The sequence below is a fragment of the Cervus canadensis genome, chromosome 11, assembly GCF_019320065.1.
Source record: "Cervus canadensis isolate Bull #8, Minnesota chromosome 11, ASM1932006v1, whole genome shotgun sequence".
Taxonomy (NCBI): Eukaryota; Metazoa; Chordata; class Mammalia; order Artiodactyla; family Cervidae; genus Cervus; species Cervus canadensis.
Window position 1 is genome coordinate 27885898 of NC_057396.1, and position 23455 is coordinate 27909352.

The 23455-nt window shown below is 36.7% G+C and overlaps 1 protein-coding gene across 5 annotated transcripts in view; it reads left to right on the forward strand.

Annotated features, from left to right (window-relative positions):
- The first annotated feature begins 322 nt into the window (after positions 1 to 322).
- The window catches only part of ARHGEF12 (Rho guanine nucleotide exchange factor 12), a 149832-nt gene continuing 126699 nt past the window's right edge, over positions 323 to 23455 (forward strand). For 3 of the 5 annotated variants that reach the window (XM_043482298.1, XM_043482299.1, XM_043482300.1), the window contains exon 1: positions 474 to 693. In XM_043482298.1, coding sequence (XP_043338233.1) covers positions 662 to 693 — 32 coding nt within the window. In that variant the 5' untranslated portion in view covers positions 474 to 661. Of the gene's footprint in view, positions 694 to 23455 lie in introns of all 5 variants that reach the window. The other 2 variants (XM_043482301.1, XM_043482303.1) reach the window with 2 other exon arrangements.

A 23455-nucleotide genomic window follows, 5' to 3' on the forward strand; every position in this document is an offset into this window, starting at 1 on the left:
CTCCGAGGGATGGGGAGCAGCCCGCGGAGCTGAGACCAGGTTCCTGTCACCTCCGGCTGCGGGACCTCCTCCCCCGGCGCTCGTGCTCGTCCCGGCGCCCGGAGCTTGGTGGGGGGCGGCGAGGACGACGAGAGGGGTCCCCCGGCCCGGGGCCATGGAGCCGCGCGCGGCTGACGCGGGGCGGCCCGAGACGCGGCCGAGACCGCGGCTACGAGCGGCCGGCTGCCCCAGATAGAAAGCAGAAGCCAGCGGCCCCCGGCTCGGCGGCGGGGATTTGCAGGCCCCCGAGACCCCGACGAGGAGCCCATCCTGCCCCAGACCCGGAGGGACTCCTGAGGTCCCTTCCCTGCGCGGCTCGCCGACTTCCCTCCGTGACGAAGTTTTCTCCGGCGCTTTCCCAAGGATCTCTCCCTAGCTTTAGAACTCGCTTTCTGGCGGACTTGCTCGGTTTGTTTTGGGAGATAACTTGCTTCGCTCCCACCCACATCCCCTTTCCTTGACCCCTGCCAGTCGGACCTTCTAGATGACTGAATGGAGTTTTGAGTTGGACTCTGGTGTCCCCTACGGAGTCGGGCCTGATCCCGGAGCGCTGGGGGTTGGGTGGAGGTGTTACAGTAAAATGCAAGTTGGATAAAAGGAGGACCTCTCGCCAAGGGCCCCAATGAGTGGCACACAGTCTACTATCACCGACAGGTTGGTATGAAGCCGCCCCCCCCCGCCCCCCCCGCCCCTGCGCTTAGCCTCCCTGGATGGGGCCCCACCTAGCAGGAGAGTCAGGATTGCCTATTGCCTTTGCCCAGTGAAGTTGACAGGCATCCGACGGAGGGTTGTTTCCGAGCTCTGCAGTTAGTCTGGGGTGGCTGCCAAGTTACTCGGTTGATTGAATTTGGAAATGTATTTTTTTTTTTCTGGAGAGAAACTTTTCCAGAGTGTTGGAGGAGGAGTAGGTAAAGCCACGATTGTGTTTTTCTGTCCGTAGTGGGCATTAGGATTCAGTACTGATCTTGGACGCAGAGGAAGGTCATTTTGGGTGAAGGTCAGCGCCGGAGGTCTGCTGGGGTATTGGTCCCTCATAAATTTAACTCCTGTCCTGTAGTTCCCTAGACTCTGTTGGATTTTAGGACTTTCTGTTTGTGAACTTCATTCTGAGACTACCGCATGATGATTTATGAAATTGAAATCCTTGAAACATTGACGTGAACAGTGTTTATTGCCTAATAGTTTTCCAGAATGTTGGAATTACCAGTAAGTCCCAGTCTCCTGGTGGGGACAATATCAAGGAACTAAGCGAACAAACAAACAAAAAACGGCAGGGGAACATCATGGGGCTTGATTTTAATTATTGCACTTTTAGGATTTCATTTTCCAGAAACGTTTGCATTTAAGGGGTTAGCGCCTAAGCGAATTATGTAGTAGAATCTGGCAGGTGGATTTGTTGAGTTGGGTCAGTCTTTTCCTGTACTTACCTATGTTTCTTGGTGAATTGAGCTAGACCATTTGTGGTTTAAGTGAGCTTCCTTACTCTTTAGAGTTGTTATTTGCAATATTTAAGTGATAAAAGCATATTCTTTACTACATGGTATTTTTCAGTGTAACTAACTTTGTATTCAAGTCCCAAGTTTCAGTTGTGTGTTTTTTTTTTTTTGGTCAGCCTTCAAACCATTACATCATTAAAAAGAAAAAAAAAAAAAAAGATTGACTTAAGTTAGGGAGCAAAGAAAGCATTTTGAGAAGTGCTTCTGCAAAAAGTAGTTGACTTCCTTAATAAGAGTTTCACCCAATTGTAAGACTCATTTGTTGATTTTAAAAGGGCCAAATTCCATTATCTTACCCTAACAGCTACTCCAGAAACAGAATTTCCTGTTCCTGTTGATGCTTCCCAGTATCACATGAATGTTCACCTAAAAGATTCTATTAAATATTTAAACTACTTATTATTTGTTTGTGTATTTTTTTAATGCATTCAATTTTCAACTTCTCCGAGAGTACATTTAACTATTAGCAATGCTTATTTTGATTTTTTCTGGTTATTCCCATTCCTTTTCCTTTCAGGGTGTTTTGCCTCTGAGAAGCCACTTTCATGGGTGTGTGGGTAATTGTTTTCCTGGTTCTCTCAATTCTTGCCTTCTCTATTGACCCTGGAGACAAGTCTTATTAGGAACTAATATGTTGGTAGTTTTCATTGCAATAATAAGGGTGTTTAATTCTGTAGAAACAGAACCTTGGATCACCAGCTCATTCCACATGAAAATCACCTAAAGGCCCCTAAGTAATGATGTTTCCTTCTCTGCTTCTCAGAGATTTCCATTGTGTTGGAAAGAAAACCTTGGAATTTGTGTTGCTTTTTATAACTTAGATGAGATATGTAAGCATGCAGTTAATGCCTGTTTTTTTGCCAGGCACTGTGCTGGGCACAAAGGATTAAAAGATGAATATTCTAACATGAATCTGCAAATTGGTTTGGGTTTAGTATCTACTTGAATTAGTTCAGGTACTGCCTAATTTCACATACCTTTTAAAAGATGAAAGACTTTAAAAGCGACTTAATGTGCCTTGGTGAGACAATTATGGATTCACATTTCTTAGGAATTTACTACTAGTTTCTTTTTTTCCACCACAAGATTTATTCTTATGTGACCATTACTTTTTCTTTGAACATATCTTGCCCCATAAATCTCAAGCATCCATTGACTCTTAGAGTTGTCTCTGATTTGAATATATGTCGGGGTGAAATCTGGAAGTACTGGTTGAGTGTTAAGTCTGTGCCAGGCTGCCTTAATAAAGTTATGAGTATAGAACAGTTCCCATCTTCTCAGCCTACCTACCTCAGCCTCTTTTCTCATGGTCTAACTGCAGTGCACTCTAGGTACATTTTGCTGATTCTAGAGCTGTTGGCAAATTAACAGTGCCTTTTTAAAGATCCTTTCAAGTTTGAAGTACTGTATGTGGTGTGGCTTTGTTTTGTAGAGTGTGCAGCCCCACCAGGCCAGCTGTGTGAGTTAAGAGTTCTTTCATTGTGGTGTTTCTGACTACAGAGTCTGTCTGTCTTCAGTTGAAATCAGACTAGCTGGTTTTGGGCGTTGTTCTGTTTTGCAGTTTGTGGCAGGCGACACATGGCTGAACAAGATAAGAAGGGTTTTATTCTTGTGTTAGGGACGTGCTGGGGCTGGGATGGAATTCAGCTATGTTTGGGCTCTGAATGGTCACTTTGGAGACTCAGAATTCTGTTATATCCTGTTATTATTTTGCAGTTAAATTAACACATTTGCTTACTCCCCTTTTCCCCTTTTCATTCTCTACTCTTCAGGCACTCCAGTCCCCTTTTTAAAAGTGTAATCAACTTAAAACTCAAACTGTATGTTCATGGTAGCTATTGTTTTTATGTAGTATATTTGAATTGTTAAAAAAATCTAAACAACTTATGAATACCATTCAGTGTCTTGCTTTGTAACTTCTATGAGACCTGAAGATTATATTTTTCAGCTTTTAGAACCAGCACTTGAAAAGTGGTAGAAATATCTGATTGCTGTTCTCCAGTTTGCATTGATTACTGCCCTTAGTCCCAAAATAATCCTGATTGTTTCTAATCCTCCTGGATGCTTGTCCTCTCCCTAAGAGTTTAGGGGTCCTGTGGCAGTTGGAATTTCTTTTGAGAGATAAGAGAAGAGAATGCTTTTTCAGTGGACTGAGTAAATTGTTTCAGGCTATATTCTAGAACAGTGAATTTTCAGGGACAATACAGGTAAGATTTTGCTATAAAGGTCTTTGTTGAAAAGAACCTATGTCCTGTCTTGGACTCGTAGATTTTGTTGGTTTTGATTTACAGATAAAAGGTTTTTAATATATTGACTTTTTTTTTTTTAAAGCACTGTAAGTTCAACTTTAAGCTTGTTTAACTGAAGCAAGTCTTTTTGTTCTTTGTTTTTATTTTTATTTTTTTAAAGAAGCAGCTTTTTAAAGTGAGTCTGGAAACCAGAGGCGTTTTATGCATTTATCCAGTAATTAATGTTTTCATTCATGATACTTTTTCTGCCAGCAGTGCCATATAATAATGCTTTTGATTAAAATACAAAACAAATTCTGTATGTGCACTGTTTTCAAGGCTGCCTGAGTCATCTGCAAGGTGAAATTATTTGTAGCATTCATTTGTAAAATCAGTCATTTGATAAATACTGAATTGAAAGTGGGGCCAGGATCACAGTGCTAGCTTTGTATTCACTTTAATGTTGTCTTCTAGTTTTTCAGTTTAAAATCCTGATTCAGACAGGTATGCAGTAGTACATTCACTTGTACAGTTTTACATGAGTCAACATGTACAGTCCAAAGTAAATTTTTTTTAAAGTACAAAGCTATAGTCTTCTAGATTAACAGCACATTTATAAGATGTTCACGTGTATTTAGTGAGATGATAAGAGAAGCTTTATTTGAATCATAATAAAAATATGTTAACCTGGTAATACCACTTAATACACTGGTGGTTTCATGAATTGAGTATGAATTGCCTACCTAACTGATACGGATTGTAGAAGCAGCAGGATATTTTAATGGTTTTCCAGTGGTAATTGGAGAAGTGCTTTTACATCATGGTTGTCTAACAAAGTTATTAGAAATGCTACTTATCACTTAATTGCTTATCTCCTAGGAATTGACCATGCCACATTTTCAGAAACAGGGAGCATAATTAACTTCGTTAAGTTTCATCCATTAAAACGTGGTATTGATGATGTTTTAAAACTTCATTGGAGGGCATGGTCTTTTTCCTTTCAGTAGTTAAGAATCTTAAAAATAATGGCATTTGAACTGAAAATTTAAAATCAGCAAAATTATAAATGTTGTTTCTTCTTGAAGAAAATACCCTGATATATGTAATGACATCCTGTGGCAGTGTACCTCTTTAACATTTACAGTGTCTTCAATTCAGTGTGAGGCAGATCATCATTTACACTTAGGGCAACTCATAGCGTTTAAGATTATAAAACTGGAAAGGATAGAGTCAAGATATGACCTAGATTTTCTGGCTTTCAAGTCCTCCAGATTTCACTCTAAATTATTGTCTTTCCGTGTATATTTTTTCTGTCCTGCTTCCCTTGTAACTTTCCAAGCTAAGTCAGGGTTGAATTTTTCTCTTACCGGATGCTTTCTAGTACCTTATCCATTCTAATTTTAAGTATCTCTAGAGGATAAAGCTCTCGTCACTTCCTCAGGAGACTGAACAACAATCTGATAGATCTTCTAGTCAGGAAGTTTTTCCTGATCTTTAGCACAGACTTTTCTTTTAAGTTGTCCTGTTACTTGTATACACTTGCTGTACTAGGCTAAATAATAATCTCCTCCCATTTTATGTTTATGTGACTGTAAATGGTTCAGACAGTTGTCCACCACCCTTTCCTGCCCCCCACCCTTATTCTTTGCTGAGCCAAATCAAATTCTGTTGATTTGTGTCTAAAAGTCAGTCTGTTCCTCTTAATATGTTATTAGCTTTTCCTCAGTTGCTCATCTAGTGCAAAATGGTTTTTTTCTTTCAGTGCTGTCCTACTACAAATGATATTCTATATTTTATCTTTATCCATATTCTAGAACAAGTTCCAGTTTGGCTTTACCATAATACAGGGGTCTTCTGTTTTCTCCAGGCACAGCCCAAAATTATGAGTAAAGAAATTCTCAAGACAGTTTTGACTCAGTTTTATTTTAGATAGTTTTTAGAATGGATATGGGAGATGTCACCATCAAAAAAACAAACATATATACAAACAGCATAATTAGCAAATCAGCTAATTAAGCAATTGCTCATGTTATAAAAGCCTTGTTTACAAAGTGATTGTTTCAAATAGGAGCGCACCCTAATGTAAGTTACAAGTATTATCAATTATGTGACAAAAATGTAGCAAACAAATGATAAGCCATCCCTGGTTGAAAGTTAATCAGAAATGGGGATGAAACATCTCTGAATTTAATAAAGAGATGTGGTTGTAGCTTTAAAGTAAGATATCACTATGTGGTGAGATATATCTGTAAGTTGTTATTCTTTTTTCTTTTCCTTGTTTTTTACAGTGGTTTTTCAGTCTAACCTTAAAATTGTGTGTCATTTTTCTGTTTTGGTTTTGTGTGTGTGTGTGCTTGTGTTATTTAACTTTATTTTTTCCTGTTATTTCCACTTATTAGTGAAAAGAAATAGATTTGCAATGATAAGCATGTTTTTCCAATAAGACATACTGTTATTAATATTGAAATATTGTTTTACTTTCTTACCAGTGTATTTACAAGAATTATTACTAATGATAAGAAACAGAAGGAAACAGTGGATATTTAAATTATATATAAGATAGAGCTCTTGAATGTTGTATTAGTAGACCTTTATTGTTGATACTTAAAGTTATTTTAAATAGATGTCTTTATTCTTTTGTGTTTAGGTAGGGATTTTGTTACCTCAAATGTCAGAATTTTGGAAACAGATGAGATTTAGGGTATTTTACTTTCTCTACTTAGAATATCTAGAGTACCAAGATAGCCACAAAAGAAAGAAGTTTGTAAGAGTTTCTAACTCCAAGACAAACCTGTGAAGCTAGTACCTAGAATAATTCTCAGCTTTTTTATTTTGCAGAGATAATATGTGATGGTGTCACAGGTCAGAGACTTTGCCTACATCTTGTAAACATACGATACTTTCAGTAAAAGGAGAAATATACTGTTTTCCTTACTAAATTAACATGCACCAATGCAGCTGACAGTTTAGATTCATAGCAAAACAGGATCTCTTACTAATTCAAATGCTGAATCCTAGTTTTTTAGGTCATAGTCACATGATAGACCTGGGTGGCTTCCCAGTGTTGAGAGATAAGCAAATCTAAAGGCCAGTAAAAAATTAGATTTCCTGTCGTGGGACGGTGAAAGACAATTCATGAAGAAATTGGGAATATATAAGAAAATCTGGTTTAGTTAATATTTACTCTTACCCACTTGTCACACTGTTTTTTCTTTTGATGCCTATTATAGGCATTTAAAGATAACTGTTTTGAGACTACAGTTTTGGTTAAATATTACATTTAAATGCTGATGTTAGGTTCATACACCCGAGCTTAAGGAGGATTTCATGTCTTCTGTGGATTCAGAAAAATCTAGATATTTGTGGTGTTGAAAAAATCAGCATCTGAATAAATTATTGTGAAATTGATTATGTAATGTAGAAGGTGACTGTATCTCGTCCAGAAGAGTAACAAGTCCCCCAAATACACTTATACACTGAAATACGTATAAGATACCTTGTGAAGGTGCTTGGACATAGCCTTCCCTAGATTTTAGATGGGTTATCTGCCCGTGTTCCGACACAAGCTGATATGTTGTGGTTGCCCTGTACAGTCTTTGTGGTTTACTCAGAGGAAGTGGTTCTTGTGGGTGAAGGTCTGATCTTTTTAGAGATTGTTGGTGGCATATGCACTGTCAGCTTATTTCCTGTCTTACGGCTGTTTTGGCAATACCTCCTCAGGGCAAGTACTGCTGAAGGAATATTTAAATGTTTTGTAGTGGCAGAATAGATGGTTATAATGTTGTATGATACGTACCTCCCAAGGTGATATGAGGGTTAAATTAATGTTTGTAAAGTGCTTTGAGATCCTGAGATGAAGAGTGCAGACATGTCCCTAATCATATTTGCAGGTATTGCTCAAGTTTAAGTAAAAATATGTTCACATAGTGAAGTGTTACTTTATTGGCCTTGAGATTTCTGTAACTATTCAGGTGTTGTTTAATCACCTCAAGAGTTGTGGTTGGAATGTTTTTCTCCTAACGCTTAAAAATATATTTACTCTGTATGGGTTAACTTAGAGGAGTAGATAGATACCTTGTCTATAGTTAAGGCTTGTCTATGGTTAAGGCTTATTCACCAAGTTTAATGCCTAGAGTGCACTTCTTCACTAGTTAACTGGCATACTGAAATAATGTAATTGAGAGAATTTCCTTTGCGATCGGTAGGTGTGCTACCCATGTACAAAATCCTGTGTTTGCTTTACTGAAATCTTAAGATGAGCAAACTGAGAGAATTGCATGTACTTACACTCCTAATGTTTTTTAAATTTTGTTTTCACATACCATCTTTGCCACTTTAAAGAATTAACAATGAATGTCTTATTGGAAGAGGCTTTCTTTAAAGCTAAATTGCAAACGATTTTCAGATTCCTTAAGGATAGGAGGGTAGTTCTTACTCATTTTTAATTAGCTACTATCTGCTTCATTATATTTTTATTCACTTTTAATACTAAAAAGCAGAAGGAAGAAAAAAATAGCCCAAAGTATCCAGTTACCCAAATGATGTTGTTATTGTTAAACACACTCACGAAAATTCAAATGATAGATACTATGATATAATAGTATATAAAGTCTCCCTCTGCTCCTAACTGGATCCCTGCACATGCTCTGGTTCTCAGACTCTCTCCTCAGAGATGACTAGTTAAGTTTGTGTGTGCCTACCTTCCTTTGCAGTCTCATAAATACACCACTCATCATTTTAATATTCTTGGTACCTAACTTGTAGTAAATGAATCTGTCAGCTTTTGCTGGGTTGTATTGCCATAGCAACACCAGCAAATATCTATGGCTTACAACACTAGCTAATTTCTTGCTTACACTGCATCTTGTCAGCTGCAGATTGATTGCAGCATTTTTGGAACGCTGTCTGAAGGAGCATCCCCCCAGCAGCCCCTGTAATCTGCCATTACTGTGGCAGAGGGAAAGAACAGGAAAACTGATGGAAATGTACAGTGACTTCAAAAACTTCTGCTCCGTCGAGGTGTACGTCATATCACTCGCATCACATCACTCACATGTCATTGGTCAAAGCAGTAATTTGGTCACACTCATTGTCATTGGGCCAGAGATGTGTACTACTCCCACAGGTGGCATCATACGTCAGGTGATAATAGGTCTGTATAATCTTAAGGAAAGAAAGGGCAAAGCAGTAAGACAGTCTGTCATCAGAGGTGATCGATAAATTCTTGTTAAATGGGTTGTTTTGAATCTGTTAAAGTTTTTATTTTTATGGACTGTTTCGAACATATACAAAAATACAGAGAATAATATGATAAACTTCTGTGTTCCCTTTGTTAGCATCAAAAACTTTCTGTGCATGGACAGTCTTGGTTCATCTATTTCCCTTCCCTGCTTCTCCACTGGGTTATTTTGAAGTAGTTGCTGGATATCATAATTTCAACCATAAATATTTCACTGAGTATCTCTGAAAGATAAAATCTGAAGGTGTAACTTCTTTTAGTAAATTCTTACTGTCTGTTAGTAGTTGGAGATAACGATGCTGTGGACTGACAGGTGTCAAGTAGGAGAGGATGTTCATGGAGTTGTGTCTAGAATTTGACAGCCATAAAGTTGTTTTGATTTCATTTTGAGTATTTCTGGAGGAGGCTTACAACAGAATGTCATCTGTTTTTCCAGTACCTCCTTTTCTCCTGTGTGTGTGTGTGTGTAAGTGTGAAGCAGGTAATTAACCTCTGGAAAAAAATAACATTGCAACAGATTTGATTTGCAGGAGGTTTCATTTCACACTGAGCCTCTGTTGGAATGACGCCAACTGAAAGGAATCCCAGCCCTTAATGGCTCTAAGTCTTCTGGGAGTTCCCAGTTGCTGATGTTATATACTCTGGAGAAGAAGATCAGAATCATTTCTAAAAATTCTGTATTCACCTATGCTGTTTGCTGTGCAGAGAAGGGTTCTGTCAGATCTCTAAGGAAATAGTCCTAAAACTATATAAAAAGAAGAAAGTGAATCTGTCTAATTTTAGTTTAGAAATCATTTAACTTACTCTCAGCTGCTCAGGTTAGTTCATCTGAGGGCCTTTTTAAAGCCTACATTGTGACTCATAACTTCACAGATTTTACTAGCATATACTGTGAGACAGTGAGTTTACTTATCATTTCTGTGGTTATGGGAGTAATAGACATTATATTACGGATCTAGAATAGTCAGTTTCACAGGACATACTTGGGAGAGAGGGGTATTATGTAATAGTGGGAAGCAAGCTAAACAGATATAATCCCTTCAGTTTGTAAGTTGGCAGATGACAATGAGTTGATCAAAGAGGATTTATACAGGCTAGTGAATAAATTATTATATATAACATGATGAAAATAGTTTATTTTAGGATAGTACTATCTGTTTTCTTATCTGATGTTTTTCACTGTTCATGGAAACTTAGTTAAAATGGTCTTTCTAGGTGTCCAAGTAGTTTTAGTTTTCTTTTATTAAGTTATATTGTTAATCTCATTTCAGAATCCATGTAGTGACTGAAGCAGAAACTTGATTATCATCGATCTGTACATAAAATTTTTATTTAATTTTGAATTTTTCTTGGCATTGGATTGATTCTGGCTTTGGTTGCTTCGGGCAGTACAGTCTGTTTTTAATAAATAAACAGTTTTTTCCCCATGGAGAATTAACTCTTTGACCTGCCTTTTGTTCATGTTATATTTCTATTGTACCATGTTAGAAAAACATTCACTTTTAAAGATAATAATTTGTTGGTCCCTTTGTCAGAATAATGTACTTCCACTTTGGTTGCATTTTAGTTGCATTTGTTTTTTGTGCAATTTGGGGAAAGGTTTGCGGTTTCTTGTTACCTAAGTATTTGTGTTTCTAGTGTATTTATCCAGAAGTCCTACATGGTCAGAATTGTTGAGACAGCGTTTGAAGGTAAACTGGGTGTATTAGTAAATAGATGTGAATAGTTTAAAAAAAAGAGAGAGAGAGAAGGTTCTTACCATGCAGTTATTGCATAACAGGATACAAGGTATAATTTGTTTCCAAAAAAGGAATTAAGTAAAATATGGATAAATATTAGTAATTATATTAATTTTGACTGCCCTGGCAGAATTTTTTTGAGACTATTCTCTTTTTAGAGATTAAAAGTAGCTTTTAAAGGAAAGATATTTTAACTCTTAATTATATATATATATATTCTAATTTTAATTTTTTGCAGCCTTTGTAAGAAAGGAGTAGTAAAAGGGAGCTAAATGAAGATAATGTAGAGAAAAGAGCCTGGGTTTTGGTGTCAAGACTTGTTTTGCTTACATGCTGGGAAACTAGGCAAATTTACGTCTCTGAGGAACAGTTTAGTTTTCTCATCTATAAAAATTGGAGTAATATCACTTACCTTTAATGTTGGCATGAAGATTAAATGAAAATGTATTTAAGTACATAAAGGAGGTCAGAAACTTTTAATAGGAACTTATTGTTTAACCTTAAGAAATTGGGTTTTCCTACAACTTTGATCTACACATTTTAAATAATTTCAAATTCATATGTATTTGCTGCTTCTACTGCTGTGACAGTGTTTTTTCCTTGCTGTGATAATATTCCCTTTCCATTAATTTCAAATTATAGGATGTTTTTAGATTTAAGGTGCATTTAGAGGTGAGGAATAGACCAAAGAGACAGTTATTTCAACTCAGACTGTGAAACAGTAACATCTCTAGCTACAGAGTCAATAAGATTTTTTTAGGATTGACAGTCAACTTTTAAATCTGCCTTTGATCACTTAAATTTGTCCAGTTCTGTCTTGACAACATCAGCTAATTTGTTTCTTCTTTTTGCTCAATAAATATTGAATGCCAGCTCTGTGTAGGTCATTATGTTGTCAAAGTTATTTTGCATTCTTGCTGTCTGCTGATTTGTATTTAAAGAATTAAGAAATTTCCCCGTGATATTCACTGATTAGTGCTAAGGATTAAGATGAGAAGTCATATGTACTTTAGGGGTGGTTCTAGTGGTAAAGAACCCCCCTGCCAATGCAGGAGATGTAAGAGATGCATGTTTGATCCCAGGATCAGGAAGATCCCCTGGAGGAGGGCATAGCAACCTACTCCAGTATTCTTGCCTGGAGAATCCCAGGCAGTTTACAGTCCATCTAATACAAGTTTTATGGGATTTGGTTTGTTGTGTGTGTGTGTTATAGGCACACAAAACAGTAAGAAATTACTCAAAAAATTGTTATACTGAGTATGTAAGAGGAGGAAAAGTTAGCAAATGAATGACTTTAATAGTGATTGGGACTTTGTGAAACATAAATGATGTAAACAAATTGAGTTTAAATTTATTCTTAGCAAGAATCTATCTTTGGTTAAGTGGTAATGGAGATTATATTTTCTTTTTAGAGATTTCTTCTTGTAGTAGTAATCTCTTCTATATCATTTAGTTTATAGTTTCTACCACTTAAAGAAATATCATCCCTTTTATCCTAGCTGTAGATTCATATTCTGTGCCATAAAACATTGTTACTTTTTAGTCTTCATTTCCTCTCTGTAAATGATTTTTTTTTTTGTAAATGATTTTTTTGTTACTGAAAATTCTGTGGCATGAATCCTTTTAGTCTTAGCCTCCCTTTGTGCCAAAACATTGGAAAAGAAAACTTGCCTAAGAGATGGTTCAGTGTGTTATTTTTTAACCTCTTTTAAGCTATGAATTGTTTTCCTCCATTTTCTTAGTAACCCCGGAGAATCGAGAACAGATAGGCAGATAGCTGGTTTAAAAAGGAAGCCCACAAACCAGATCCTTTATTGAATACTGTTTCTTTGTAGAGAAAGGATGGAGAATTCTAATTTGAGAGTTTTACTAGGTTTAAAGCTTACAGAAAGGCTGCCTGCAAAAAAGCAATGCCCTTTGAAGCGTTCGTATGGACTTGGAGACTGTATAGCCCTTAGGGAGATCTACAGACATCCGCTCTGCCAAGTGCTGGGAAGCGGCTTTTTCCCATGCTTGCAGCATCCCTGTGGGGTAAAGTTCTGTTAATTTTGCATAAATATTTACCATGTCTCATTTTAGCTAGCATTGCTTCCTTACACTGGTAGTAATAAGGAAATCTTTGCTTACCCAGCTTGAAAAGTTTGTTATAGATATGACTTGTCTGGAGAATGTTGTTGTTATCTTTGAGGGCTGATGAAGTTAAAAGTCAGATTGGAAAAAATAATGGGGTAAATTACAAATTCACAATCCATAAATAATCTATTTATTATAGAAATATTTGCCCATGTTTGTTGTCCTATATTTAAAAATGAGAAGGTTATTATCATACAAACAGCATGATTCACTTCAGCTTTGTCCCATCTAACAAGTCAAGATCATTGTCGCATTCATATATTTTGTCAGTGTGATACTTGAGTAATTTAGTCTCATTTACTACACTTTTACAGTTATTCCCTCATTTAGTTGTAAAAGCTTCAATTTATCAAGTAGGTTCTTTGTAGGCATTGTATGTAATACATATAACAGCACTATCAGGCAGATGTTATTCCTGTTTTACAGATGAGAAAAAGCTTAGATTCAGAGACATTTGTTGACTAGCCTATTTCCCAGCTTATACATTCTTGGGACCAGGTTTAAAATCCTGGTCTTCTGACTCCTGGTTCATTGTGTTTGCTGCTGCACATAATTATGGGTAACTATCTTTTCTGTGAAGGTAGAGTCCAAACACAACTACAAAGTATGAAATTCAAATGAGAAGGTTCAGTCAAAGAAGGTTATTTATTTATTCTCTTTATCTTTTAACATGGACTTCCCTGGTGGAGGGGTAAAGAATCTGCCTGCCAATGCAGGAGACACAGGAGACTTGGATTTGATTCCTGGGTTGGGAAGATCCTCTGGAGAAGGAAATGGGAACCCATTTAAGTATTCTTGCCTAGGAAATCCCATGGACAGAGAATCCTGGTGGTCTGTAGTCCATGGGGTCACAAAGAGTTGGCCACGACTTGAGCGGCTAAACACTGCCATCTTTTAATGTAAATTACAGTAGCAACTTTTAAATTGTGTTCCAGGGAACATCCAGAACACTTTAACAAGAATGTAATTTTTTGTTTTGCATGATTTTTTTAGGAGCCCCACATTGTCTCAGGTACTCAAGGCAAAAAAGGTAGAATGTAAAATGAAATTAATGGAATTAATGTGTAATCCCCCAAAATTTTATTATCTGAAAGAGGTCCAACTTATTAGTTTAAAAATGGTCTAATCTGTTTTATTTTTTAAGTCAAAAATAGTTCAGTATTTGCAGTTTCATGTGATTTATCCTAGAAATTATCTATATGACTACATCTTAGTTCTTGTCATTGCTCGGAAGGATTCCGCTTCCAAATTTTTGTGCTTTTATACTTCTTACCTTCTACTTCTCAGTCTCTCCCATTCCTTTCTATATGCATTCTTTGCCTTCATTGTCATTACTAGGCTTTTGATCTCTCCCATCTGATCCCATCTACAGCTTCTGCTCTTCTTCAACGTTTTAGTTTCCTCAGCCTTTTATTTATTTCTGGTTGAGTCCTTTTGCCATTCTCTGTCATTTTTTGACCACATAGTAGATACCTAAGAGGTTTCCTGGATTACTTAACCTATTTTCTTTAGAGTAGCCTAGCAGAAGTGATTTCAAAGATGGTAGCTTTTATTTTGATCTGTCTCACCTTTCCTTTACCCACCCAGGAGGTGGTAACTCATTAGTCTCTCCATCCAAAATACACTTAATGATGAAAAATCATATAGCAGGAACTGTAACATTTTATACATAATAGTTCACTTATTCTTTACTGTGAAGTATAATGGGTTTTATTAAATAATCTTCATTTCGTAGGTGAAGAAGCAGAAACTCAGAAAATTTTAAGTAGCATACCTACTAAGTGGCAAAACTGGAATTTTAGTCTTAAGTTTGTCTAATTTCCCAACCTACAGTGTTAACACTGTGCTACCCTGCCAGATAGAATCAGCATTGAATCGGGTACTTGTTCTGCCCTTTGGAAGGTTTTAGTCTAGTAGAAGGAGATAGACATGTAGGCAGTGAGATTCAAGAAAAATCAGTACTTTCTGGATAGATCAGAAACAGAAGGTAAATACTTCCATTGAATCCTTAAAGATGGGTTGTAGTTATCAGAGAGGTGAGGAATAGAAGATCATTTCAGGTAGAAGCTGTGATTAGGAACAAAGGGTAAAATAGCTCATCTTTTCTAGGAACAACATGTGTGTAGTTCATTGTGACAAGAGCACGGAGGTTGACTATGGGCACAACATTTGGTAAAGTTGCAGTGATAGGAGGCATCAAATTATTTTTATACCATTCTGAGTTTGGGTTTTGTCCGTTGGATTGTGGGAAGCCACTGGAGGTCTTTAATTGCACGAGTAATATGATCAGTAGTTATGGTATAGAAAGATCATTTGGGTGGCATTGTAAAGGTTTGATTAGTCTTGAGAAATTTTAGGGGCAGAGATAACCAACAAGGTTACATTTTTTCAAAAATGAAGAAAGAAGTACTAAACTTGTAACAATACATTTAAGTGAATAGACAAATAGAGCTATTAAGAAGATGTTAAGTGTAAGAAAGGTAGTTGGTGAAAGTGAGGGCCTTTCTGGCTTGGGTTTTAGTGGATGTTGGGTATTCCATTCACCAAGATACAGAATATAAAAGGGAGAAGGCATGGTTTTTTTGTTTTTTGTGTGTGTGTGTGGTTGACTGATAAGATGAGAGATGGAGAGAGAACAGAGATAGTAAGGGACAGATTTAATTTACGGTTAGATTCATCTAATGCTGCATAATAGATTATCCCCAAACAATAAATAAACTTGCACTATGACATGGTAGTCACAAGGCCCTTGTGGCCATTTAAATTAGTTGAAATTAGATAAAATTGATAATTTAGGTCTTCAGTCACACTAACCACTTTCAAGTATACAATAGCCATGTGTAGCCAATAGCTGCTGTTTTGGACATTGGACATAGACCGTTTTAATCATTGCAAAAAGTTCCCTTGGATACTGCTGCTGAACGTTTGTTATCTCACCGTTTCCTATGATAAGGAACATGGGGGCAACCTAGCTGGGTGGTTCTGGTTCAGGGTCTCTAATGAGGTTGAAGTTCAGATGTCTGTTATGGAAGCAGAGGCTTGCTTGGCTGGTCTGAGGGCTTGGTTGGAGCTGGTGGATGGACTTCCAAGGTGATTCACTCACATGCTGGCTGAGTGCTGGTTGTTGGTAGGAGGCCTCAGTTGCTCACCAGGAAGACCTCTCATGGGAATGTTTGAGGCAGCTGACTTTATCTAGATCAAGTGATCACAGAGAACAAGATGGAAGCCATAATGAGTTTTATGAGCTAAGCTCAGAAGTCACAATCTGTCTTTTTTGAAATGTTCTCTCAGATCAGCTGAGAGATCAGCTGTATTCAGTGTGGGAGGGAACTATACAGGGCACAAATTCCAGGAGACAAAATTCACTGGGGGTTATTTTAGATGCTGCCCAGCATAGGTACCTATGAAGCCTACAGGTGCAGACATCTAATAGGCGACTAGATGCGAAGGCGTGAGAGCATAGCTACTGCTATTGTGTTTGTGATGGTAGTTGAAGCACTTTGAGTAGGTGAGTTCAATATGAATGAGATTGTGCCAAAAGGATGGCCTAAGTAAATAGCATCTTGGGTCACATGTCTGGGGTAGTTGAGAAGGGCTCTGAAAGGCTATTGAGAATCAAAACTGCAGAGAATCAAAGGAATGGTTACAGAGGAGTAGGAGTATCAGGAGGGTGTTTTATAAAGGAGCTGTCATGAAGGGATGAAAGTTGAAAGTAAAGTATAATTAACATTGCTAAATGATACAAACTAGTCAAGTAATAGTTATTCTTTCAAAAATTATTTATTGAATATTCTGGGAACCAGAGAAAGATATGTAGATGAATAAGATAAAATCTGTAATGATGTAGTCTGAGGAGATATGGTTATGGAGAATTTTTTGGAGGAAGATAAAACCTTAGTGTAGAACCTCTCTAAAAGGTAAGGAGTTGAGTTGGGTGTCAGATGTGGTGTGTGTGTGTGCAGGTGCGTGTGGTATGGCCTGTGAAGGTGGCAGTGGTGATGCTGTGGATGGTAGAATAGACATTTTAGGCAGAAGGGATGGCTTATGTGCAGGATATTCCTAGAACATGAAGTTCGTAATGAGGAAAAGTGGTGAGAAAAGAGACTATAAGGATAATTAGAATGGTCTTGAATGCGTGGGAAGGAACTTGCCTTTATCTTGTAGGCTGTGGCTTCCCATACTTAAAATTATGACTTAGATAGTATCCAAATAATTTAATCCTTCATGTATCAGTTACTTAATCTTCTGTAACATTGCCTTTTAAATTGAAAATCCATTTCCAAAGAAAACTTTACTTCATTATTATAAATAGAAAATCAGTATTTTTTGCCACATAGAGAAGACACAATTGTAGAACAATTGCAAGATATTATTAGATTTAAAAAAATAAAAAATGAAATACAGCAGTGTATCCTTTATTTACAGAAATGTCTGCCTGAAAAATCAGTTCTTCAGTGAGAGACTGTTTTTAGTCAGCAGGAAAGGGAGACTTCTTTGGAAATCACCTGGTATAATTCAGATGAGATTTAAGGTTATTGGTATGTTTTCATTTTTAAGTTTTGATGTTGACAAGCACCAAGAATCCTAACTCTCAAGTGTCCGTGGTTAAAAAGATCAGAAAATAGTTTATGGTCAACTTTGTTTTACATTTAAATACTATTAAAAATTAGGCCCTTTATTCAAAGAAACTGTCTAATCTTCAGAATCTGTTCTTCCAAATGTGTCAAGCTATTAGTTGATGTTGATGAAGTAGAAAAGGAGTTCTTTTTCGTCTACTCTTTGCTGTCATCCAGTTTGGGAAAATTATTGTGAAAAATTATCAGATCTTCCATGCATCTTTTATAATATTCAGAGTACTTTCAGTGGTTTTTCAGAGGAAACCTTAAGTGGTCTTTTCAGAGAGGAAAAGAATCCAACTCACTTATGTATCTCATAGTTCTAGTTTTTTACTTAATGTTGTTCACTTTGTTTTGCACATGGAATGCTTACATTGTCAGGATAAATATAAGTTGTTCACATGAGCAGATATGTTTATCAAGATGTGCCTATTTGTAAAACTTGTTGCATTCATGCATGTTATCTCAAAAACTGAAGATTTCTTGCAGAAATATTTGAAATTCTTCCTACAACTCAAATGGATGTGCAAAGACTTTTCCATTATTTCTGCCAAACTCTGTAGTGTAGTTCCAGTTTTGAGGTTAAGATAGGGGATACTTTTATAAGATTTTTAATGAATATTTTTGAGCTGTAATGGCTGACAAAAAGCATGAAAATAATAGTGTTAGAGATGCTGCAAAAGTGCTGAGAAAGAGTAACATTCTTGATGTTACGATAAAAGTTGGAATGTCTCAAGGTGGCTGATTACATTGAAGGAACTGTTGGAGGGAACATGTGGTAAAGATGAGTGGTCATTTAGGAATTCACAAAGTCCTATAATCAAGGGAAGCTAACATTATCCAATTTTGAACGATGTGACCAATATATTTAAGAAGAGAGGGTAGAAGCAGCAGTTGAAATCTCTTAGTTAACCTCAATTTAACGGACATACTCCATTTCCCCCATGGAGCATGACTTCTACCCACAGTCGGATAAAATGCTTATTACATCTACAGGCTACTCTGTAGAATGTCTGAATACTTCCAGGTGAACTGTGTAATCCCAACCTGTTGTACTAGTATTGGAATTAGATAGTTAAATATTATGAAAACCGATGAAATATGAGCATAAGAGGAAAGTTGTTTCTATGAAAACTGAGTTGTATGTACTTTGGAAATACAAGTAGAGACTAGTCACTAGGGAAATTTCTGTCAAATTAGAGATGAAAAAACCACTATTAGCTATTTGGGGAAAAAAGAGTCCAGGGATTATCCTTAGTTTCTTTGTCCACTGTAAAGAAACTGAAACAGGAAATGAACATAGCAGATCTGTTATAGCATAATTTATAAAAGGATAATAAGGCAGCCCAACACACCCTTACTCAAAGAAAAAGTCTTGAGCCTATAAATAAATATACACCTAAATATTTTAAATTGAAGTTTAAGGTGTGTATGATTGGTTTTTTTAAACAGTTCTTTGCTCTTTCCCATTAAATGACCAATCACTGGTACCAGTTAAGTTGAGTAGGACAGTTTTTTCTGGCTAAAGGCATGTCATAACTTGAGATTTGAAATGCTTTTTTTCCCAAGGCTTATATAACGATTGTGTTGGTGGTGGTGGTTTAGTTGCTAAGTTGCGTCTGATTCTTAAGACCCCGTGGACTATAGCCCACCAGGCTCCTCTGTCGTGAGACTTCCCAGGCAGGAATACTGGAGTGAGTTGCCATTGCCTCCTCCAGTAATGATCATGTTACTGGTATACTAATAGTTAGTGTTTCTATTTCCAAGAGTGCTTTACTTGCATTTAAAAAATTTTTAAATTAAATAGCAGTTTGTGTATTTTATCTACTCTTGCTTTCTGTTTTTGTCAAATAATTGCTGTTGTTTAGTCATTAAGTCCTGTCCAACTCCTTGCAACCCCATGTACTATATAGCCTAGCAGGCTCCTCTGTCCATGAGATTTCCCAGACAAGAAATCTCATTTCCTTCTCCAGGGGATCTTCTCCACCCAGGGATTGAACCTGCGTCTCCTGCATTGGCAGGTGGATTCTTTACCACCGAGCCACCTGTGAAGCCCTGTCAAATGATACTGGCTTTTAAATTTATAGCAGTGAAATAAAGTTTTCTTTTTAAATGAAAATCATATTACTTAAAGAAAAATATAATAATACTGAATTCAGGAGTTCTGTGACTATGGCAGGTCCTTAAGGCAGAGTTTAAGTACGGAAAACAGTAACCCCCAGGTTAAAGGCAAGTTCCTCAACGTTCATTTAAGACCACTCACTGCTTGGCCTTTGTCTGACTTCTCCATCCTCATGTCTTTGCACTCTCTGTTGCCACAGATGTCATGTTGATCAGCATCGAGACTGCCTCTTCTCAAGGACTAAGCCCAGACCGGGCCCAGAAGGTAGTTAGAAGAGAGGGAATTTGATAGCTCTGAGGGCTGTGCTTTGGAAGAAGGAATCATGGAATTAATTTTTGCAGCTTTACTGAACTTGTCTGTCTAACTCACTTTTGTGTTCCCAGTGCCTGCAAGATAGTGAAGTAAATATTTTAATTGATAAATAAATGAACAGATAAACCCAAATAAGAATTATAGTGTTATAGCATAAGGCATAATCTTGGATTCTGAGCAGAAACCTTCTGAGACTGTGCCTTGCTGTGTTGGGTACTTCATCTTTATTTAAAAAATTTTTCTTTTCCCTTTTTAAATTGTAATTTAAAAGAATACTGAATGCTAGGGAGGATTGTGATAAGGCAGTGTTTTTTGTACTCTTCAGTTGAGGCTATAAATTGGTTTAAACTTTATAGAAAATAATTTTACAGTATAACTCAAAAGCCTAAGAAATATTTAAACCTTTTGATCTGGTAGTGCCAGTTTTGGCATATATCTCAAGACATAAAGAAAGTAAAAATTTAGTTATCAGTTTTTATACAAAGATGTCAACCACACCATTATTTGTAGTAGGGGCAGAGAGGAACCAGTCTAAGTTTGGTGCCTCTGATGAGTGATGGCAAGGAGCTCCCAGGAGACTGGTGTTAATAAATCCCCTTAGGACATTTGTAAAGATTTATGTAAGCACTAAAGACATTTTCAGGTAAAACTTAATAGAGTGTCCATGGTGTGTGAAAAATAGGAGATAAAACTGTAAATATAATGCCAGTTATTTTTTTTTTAAACGTGCTTAAAAAAAAAAACTTCAAGGTCATGTGCTAATTTTTTAAACGTTTCTGAGTTGTGAGATTGTGCATGGTGGTTTTACTTTTTACCTGTATTTTCCTGGCTTTCAGCCGTGAATATATATTGCTTTTGTAATGAGAGATACTTTGTTTTTAAGTGAAAACTTTACTTAGTTTCATTTACTTGATTGATTTTTATTTCAGTGAAAAACTTTGGTAGTAATTTGATAGACAATCAGAGGTAATTCTTGAGACCAGGAGTGCAGGTGGGAGGCTATAATGGAAGATAAGAGAAGTTCCTGCCCCAGGGGCGGGGTGATGGAACTGAAGAGGACAGTAGTGACAGTGAATGAGATAGAGGAACAAAGAAAAATGAGTCCAGGATGACTCCCAAATTGCTGGATGTTTAAATGAATTGCAAGTTTGGCTCTTTAAAAAAAAAGGTATTCTTATTTAGGGAATATTTAAATTTAATGAGGTTATTAACAGCTTCAGTTTCCTTTCTCCATATGCTTCAATTCTTTAGATTTTATATGTTGTTGAAGATCTTATTTCTGACTTGTTACAGTTAAGAACAAATAGATGACATGACTATGAAGATAATGTGTTTCTGACATCTGTCACCCGGTAGATTGCCGGTTAGTGAACCTGGTTATCTTGAGAAGTATTAGCTGACTTGCTCACCAGTTTATGTTCACCACTCTGGGAGTTATAATCTTAGTGGAAAATGGCATCTTCTAAGTAGAGAAGGATAATTTTTAGGTAAAATTGTAGATGGAAATTGCATGTACCTTGGGTAGCACCCCCAACAGGAAAAAAAAAAAAAACACGCAGGAAAAAAAATCCTGCCAACTATTTCTCCATTGTAAGACTCTGGAGAAAGGTCAGTTAAAAGCATGGGAGCACAAACATTACCGTGCGTCCATATGTGACGTAGATAACCAATGGGAGTTTGCTGCGTGACTCAGGGAACTCAGACCAGGGCTTGTGTCAGCCTCCAGGCCTGGGAGGCGGAGGGAGGTTAAAGACGGGAGCGCAGGTCCGCCTGTGGCTGACTCCTGTTGGTGTATGGCAGAGGCCAGCCCAATATTGTGGAGCAGTTTTCCTTCAATTAAAAATAACTAAGTTTGGAGGGAAAAAAAACCCAACATGATACCAAAGGTAGCTTTTTTTGGTGAACTGAAGTTAAATTTAAATGTATTCAATTGGGGGGTCTTACATTAAAATGAAAAAAAATTTTTTATGATGCCCTGGGTGATAATACAGTGAGTGCTCTGTTCTTGCATTTCAAATATAAGGTTCCTTATTTTTCCACAAAAGTATTGGCTGATCTCTTTCTTTTTTCTGGTTGTGAGCAGCAGGTAAATTAATGTGTGTGACCACAGTGTGACCCCAACCTCCTGACTCCAGTTTCCTAATTCTGAACTTACCCATCTTTCCTTCTTCAAGGTCACTTGATATTGTGTATGTTATAGATGAATAGAAATAAGTCAGAAAGAAAAAATTTTTTGTCTAGACAACCCTGTGGCAAAGGAGAGTTGGAACGCTTAATTGCTGTCCAGCAGTTTTACTGGATCTGATTCTTTTGGTGATTACACAAATAGAGATCACACAGTATGGGAAGGAAAAAGTAGGTGACTGATCTCTAATTCTGCCACTCACATCTCAGAACTGTTGTGACACGTGAATAATTTGGAAACGTTTCCTGTACTTTTGGTGAAAAACACGTTAATGGGATTTCTCCCAAGGGTTATAGAACAGCACGCACACACAAAATCATTAATTTCTGTTAGTTAGATGCTTCTAATAACTTTTTTAAATCTTGGAGTTTTTAAAATTTGGAGTTTTTAAATTAATAAGGTTTTTAATTTAAAAAGTTGGAGTACCTTTTTAATGATAAGACCCAAAGATTTCTTTGGGAATAGAGAAGAAAACTTATACAGAATTTGAGGTAGTGTTCTTATATTTGAATAGCATTTAAAAATTTTTTAGATTTTTTTGGTCACGCCATGTGGCTTGTAGGATCTTAGTTCCCCAACAAGGAATTGAACCCATGATCCCTGAAGTGGAAGCTGGGAGTCCTAACCACTGGACCACAAGGGAATTCCCCTTGAATAGCATTTTTTTTTTTTTTAATTAAAGGGAATCAGCTTTTGTTTATTAGTTGGGCTATACACTTACACCATTTAATCCTCACAACATTCCTGTAAAGCTAGTACTTAGTTTAATCATTTGTGAGGAAATTGAGGGTCAGTGAAGTTTAGTAAGCTTCTCAGGGTCACACAAAGCATGGAGTAGTTGTGCCAGGTTTTGACTTCATTCTGAATAATCCCCAAACCCATGTTTTTTCATGTATTTCCCCCTTTTGAATATTTTAAATAAACTTACTTAGATATTTTAAATAAATATCATCTCCTCCTTAAGTTATTTTTATTTGCCAACATGTGTGATACAGATCATTGTTCCTTAGCTGCTGAAAAAGCAGAATTGTTTTATCCTTGGTGTCTAGCTATCTTCATGATAGCAGCATGATCTTATATAGTGACTATTGTAGTGTACACACAAACCTTTTGTTTTTAATTAAAAACTGATAATAAATTTCAGAGATAAAGGAGAACTAATTCAGAATGAGTGCTTACTGATAAGTTTGAGAGTATTAAGTCTGTAAACTGGTGGTAAAAGCTATTTAAGCATTACAGTTATCATCTTATAGAGATTAATTGGAATTACTCAGTTTTAACAAAAGCATTGCTCTGGAGATAATAAGAGAATGTTTTATTCTTTAAACAAATTCTAAATTTAAAAA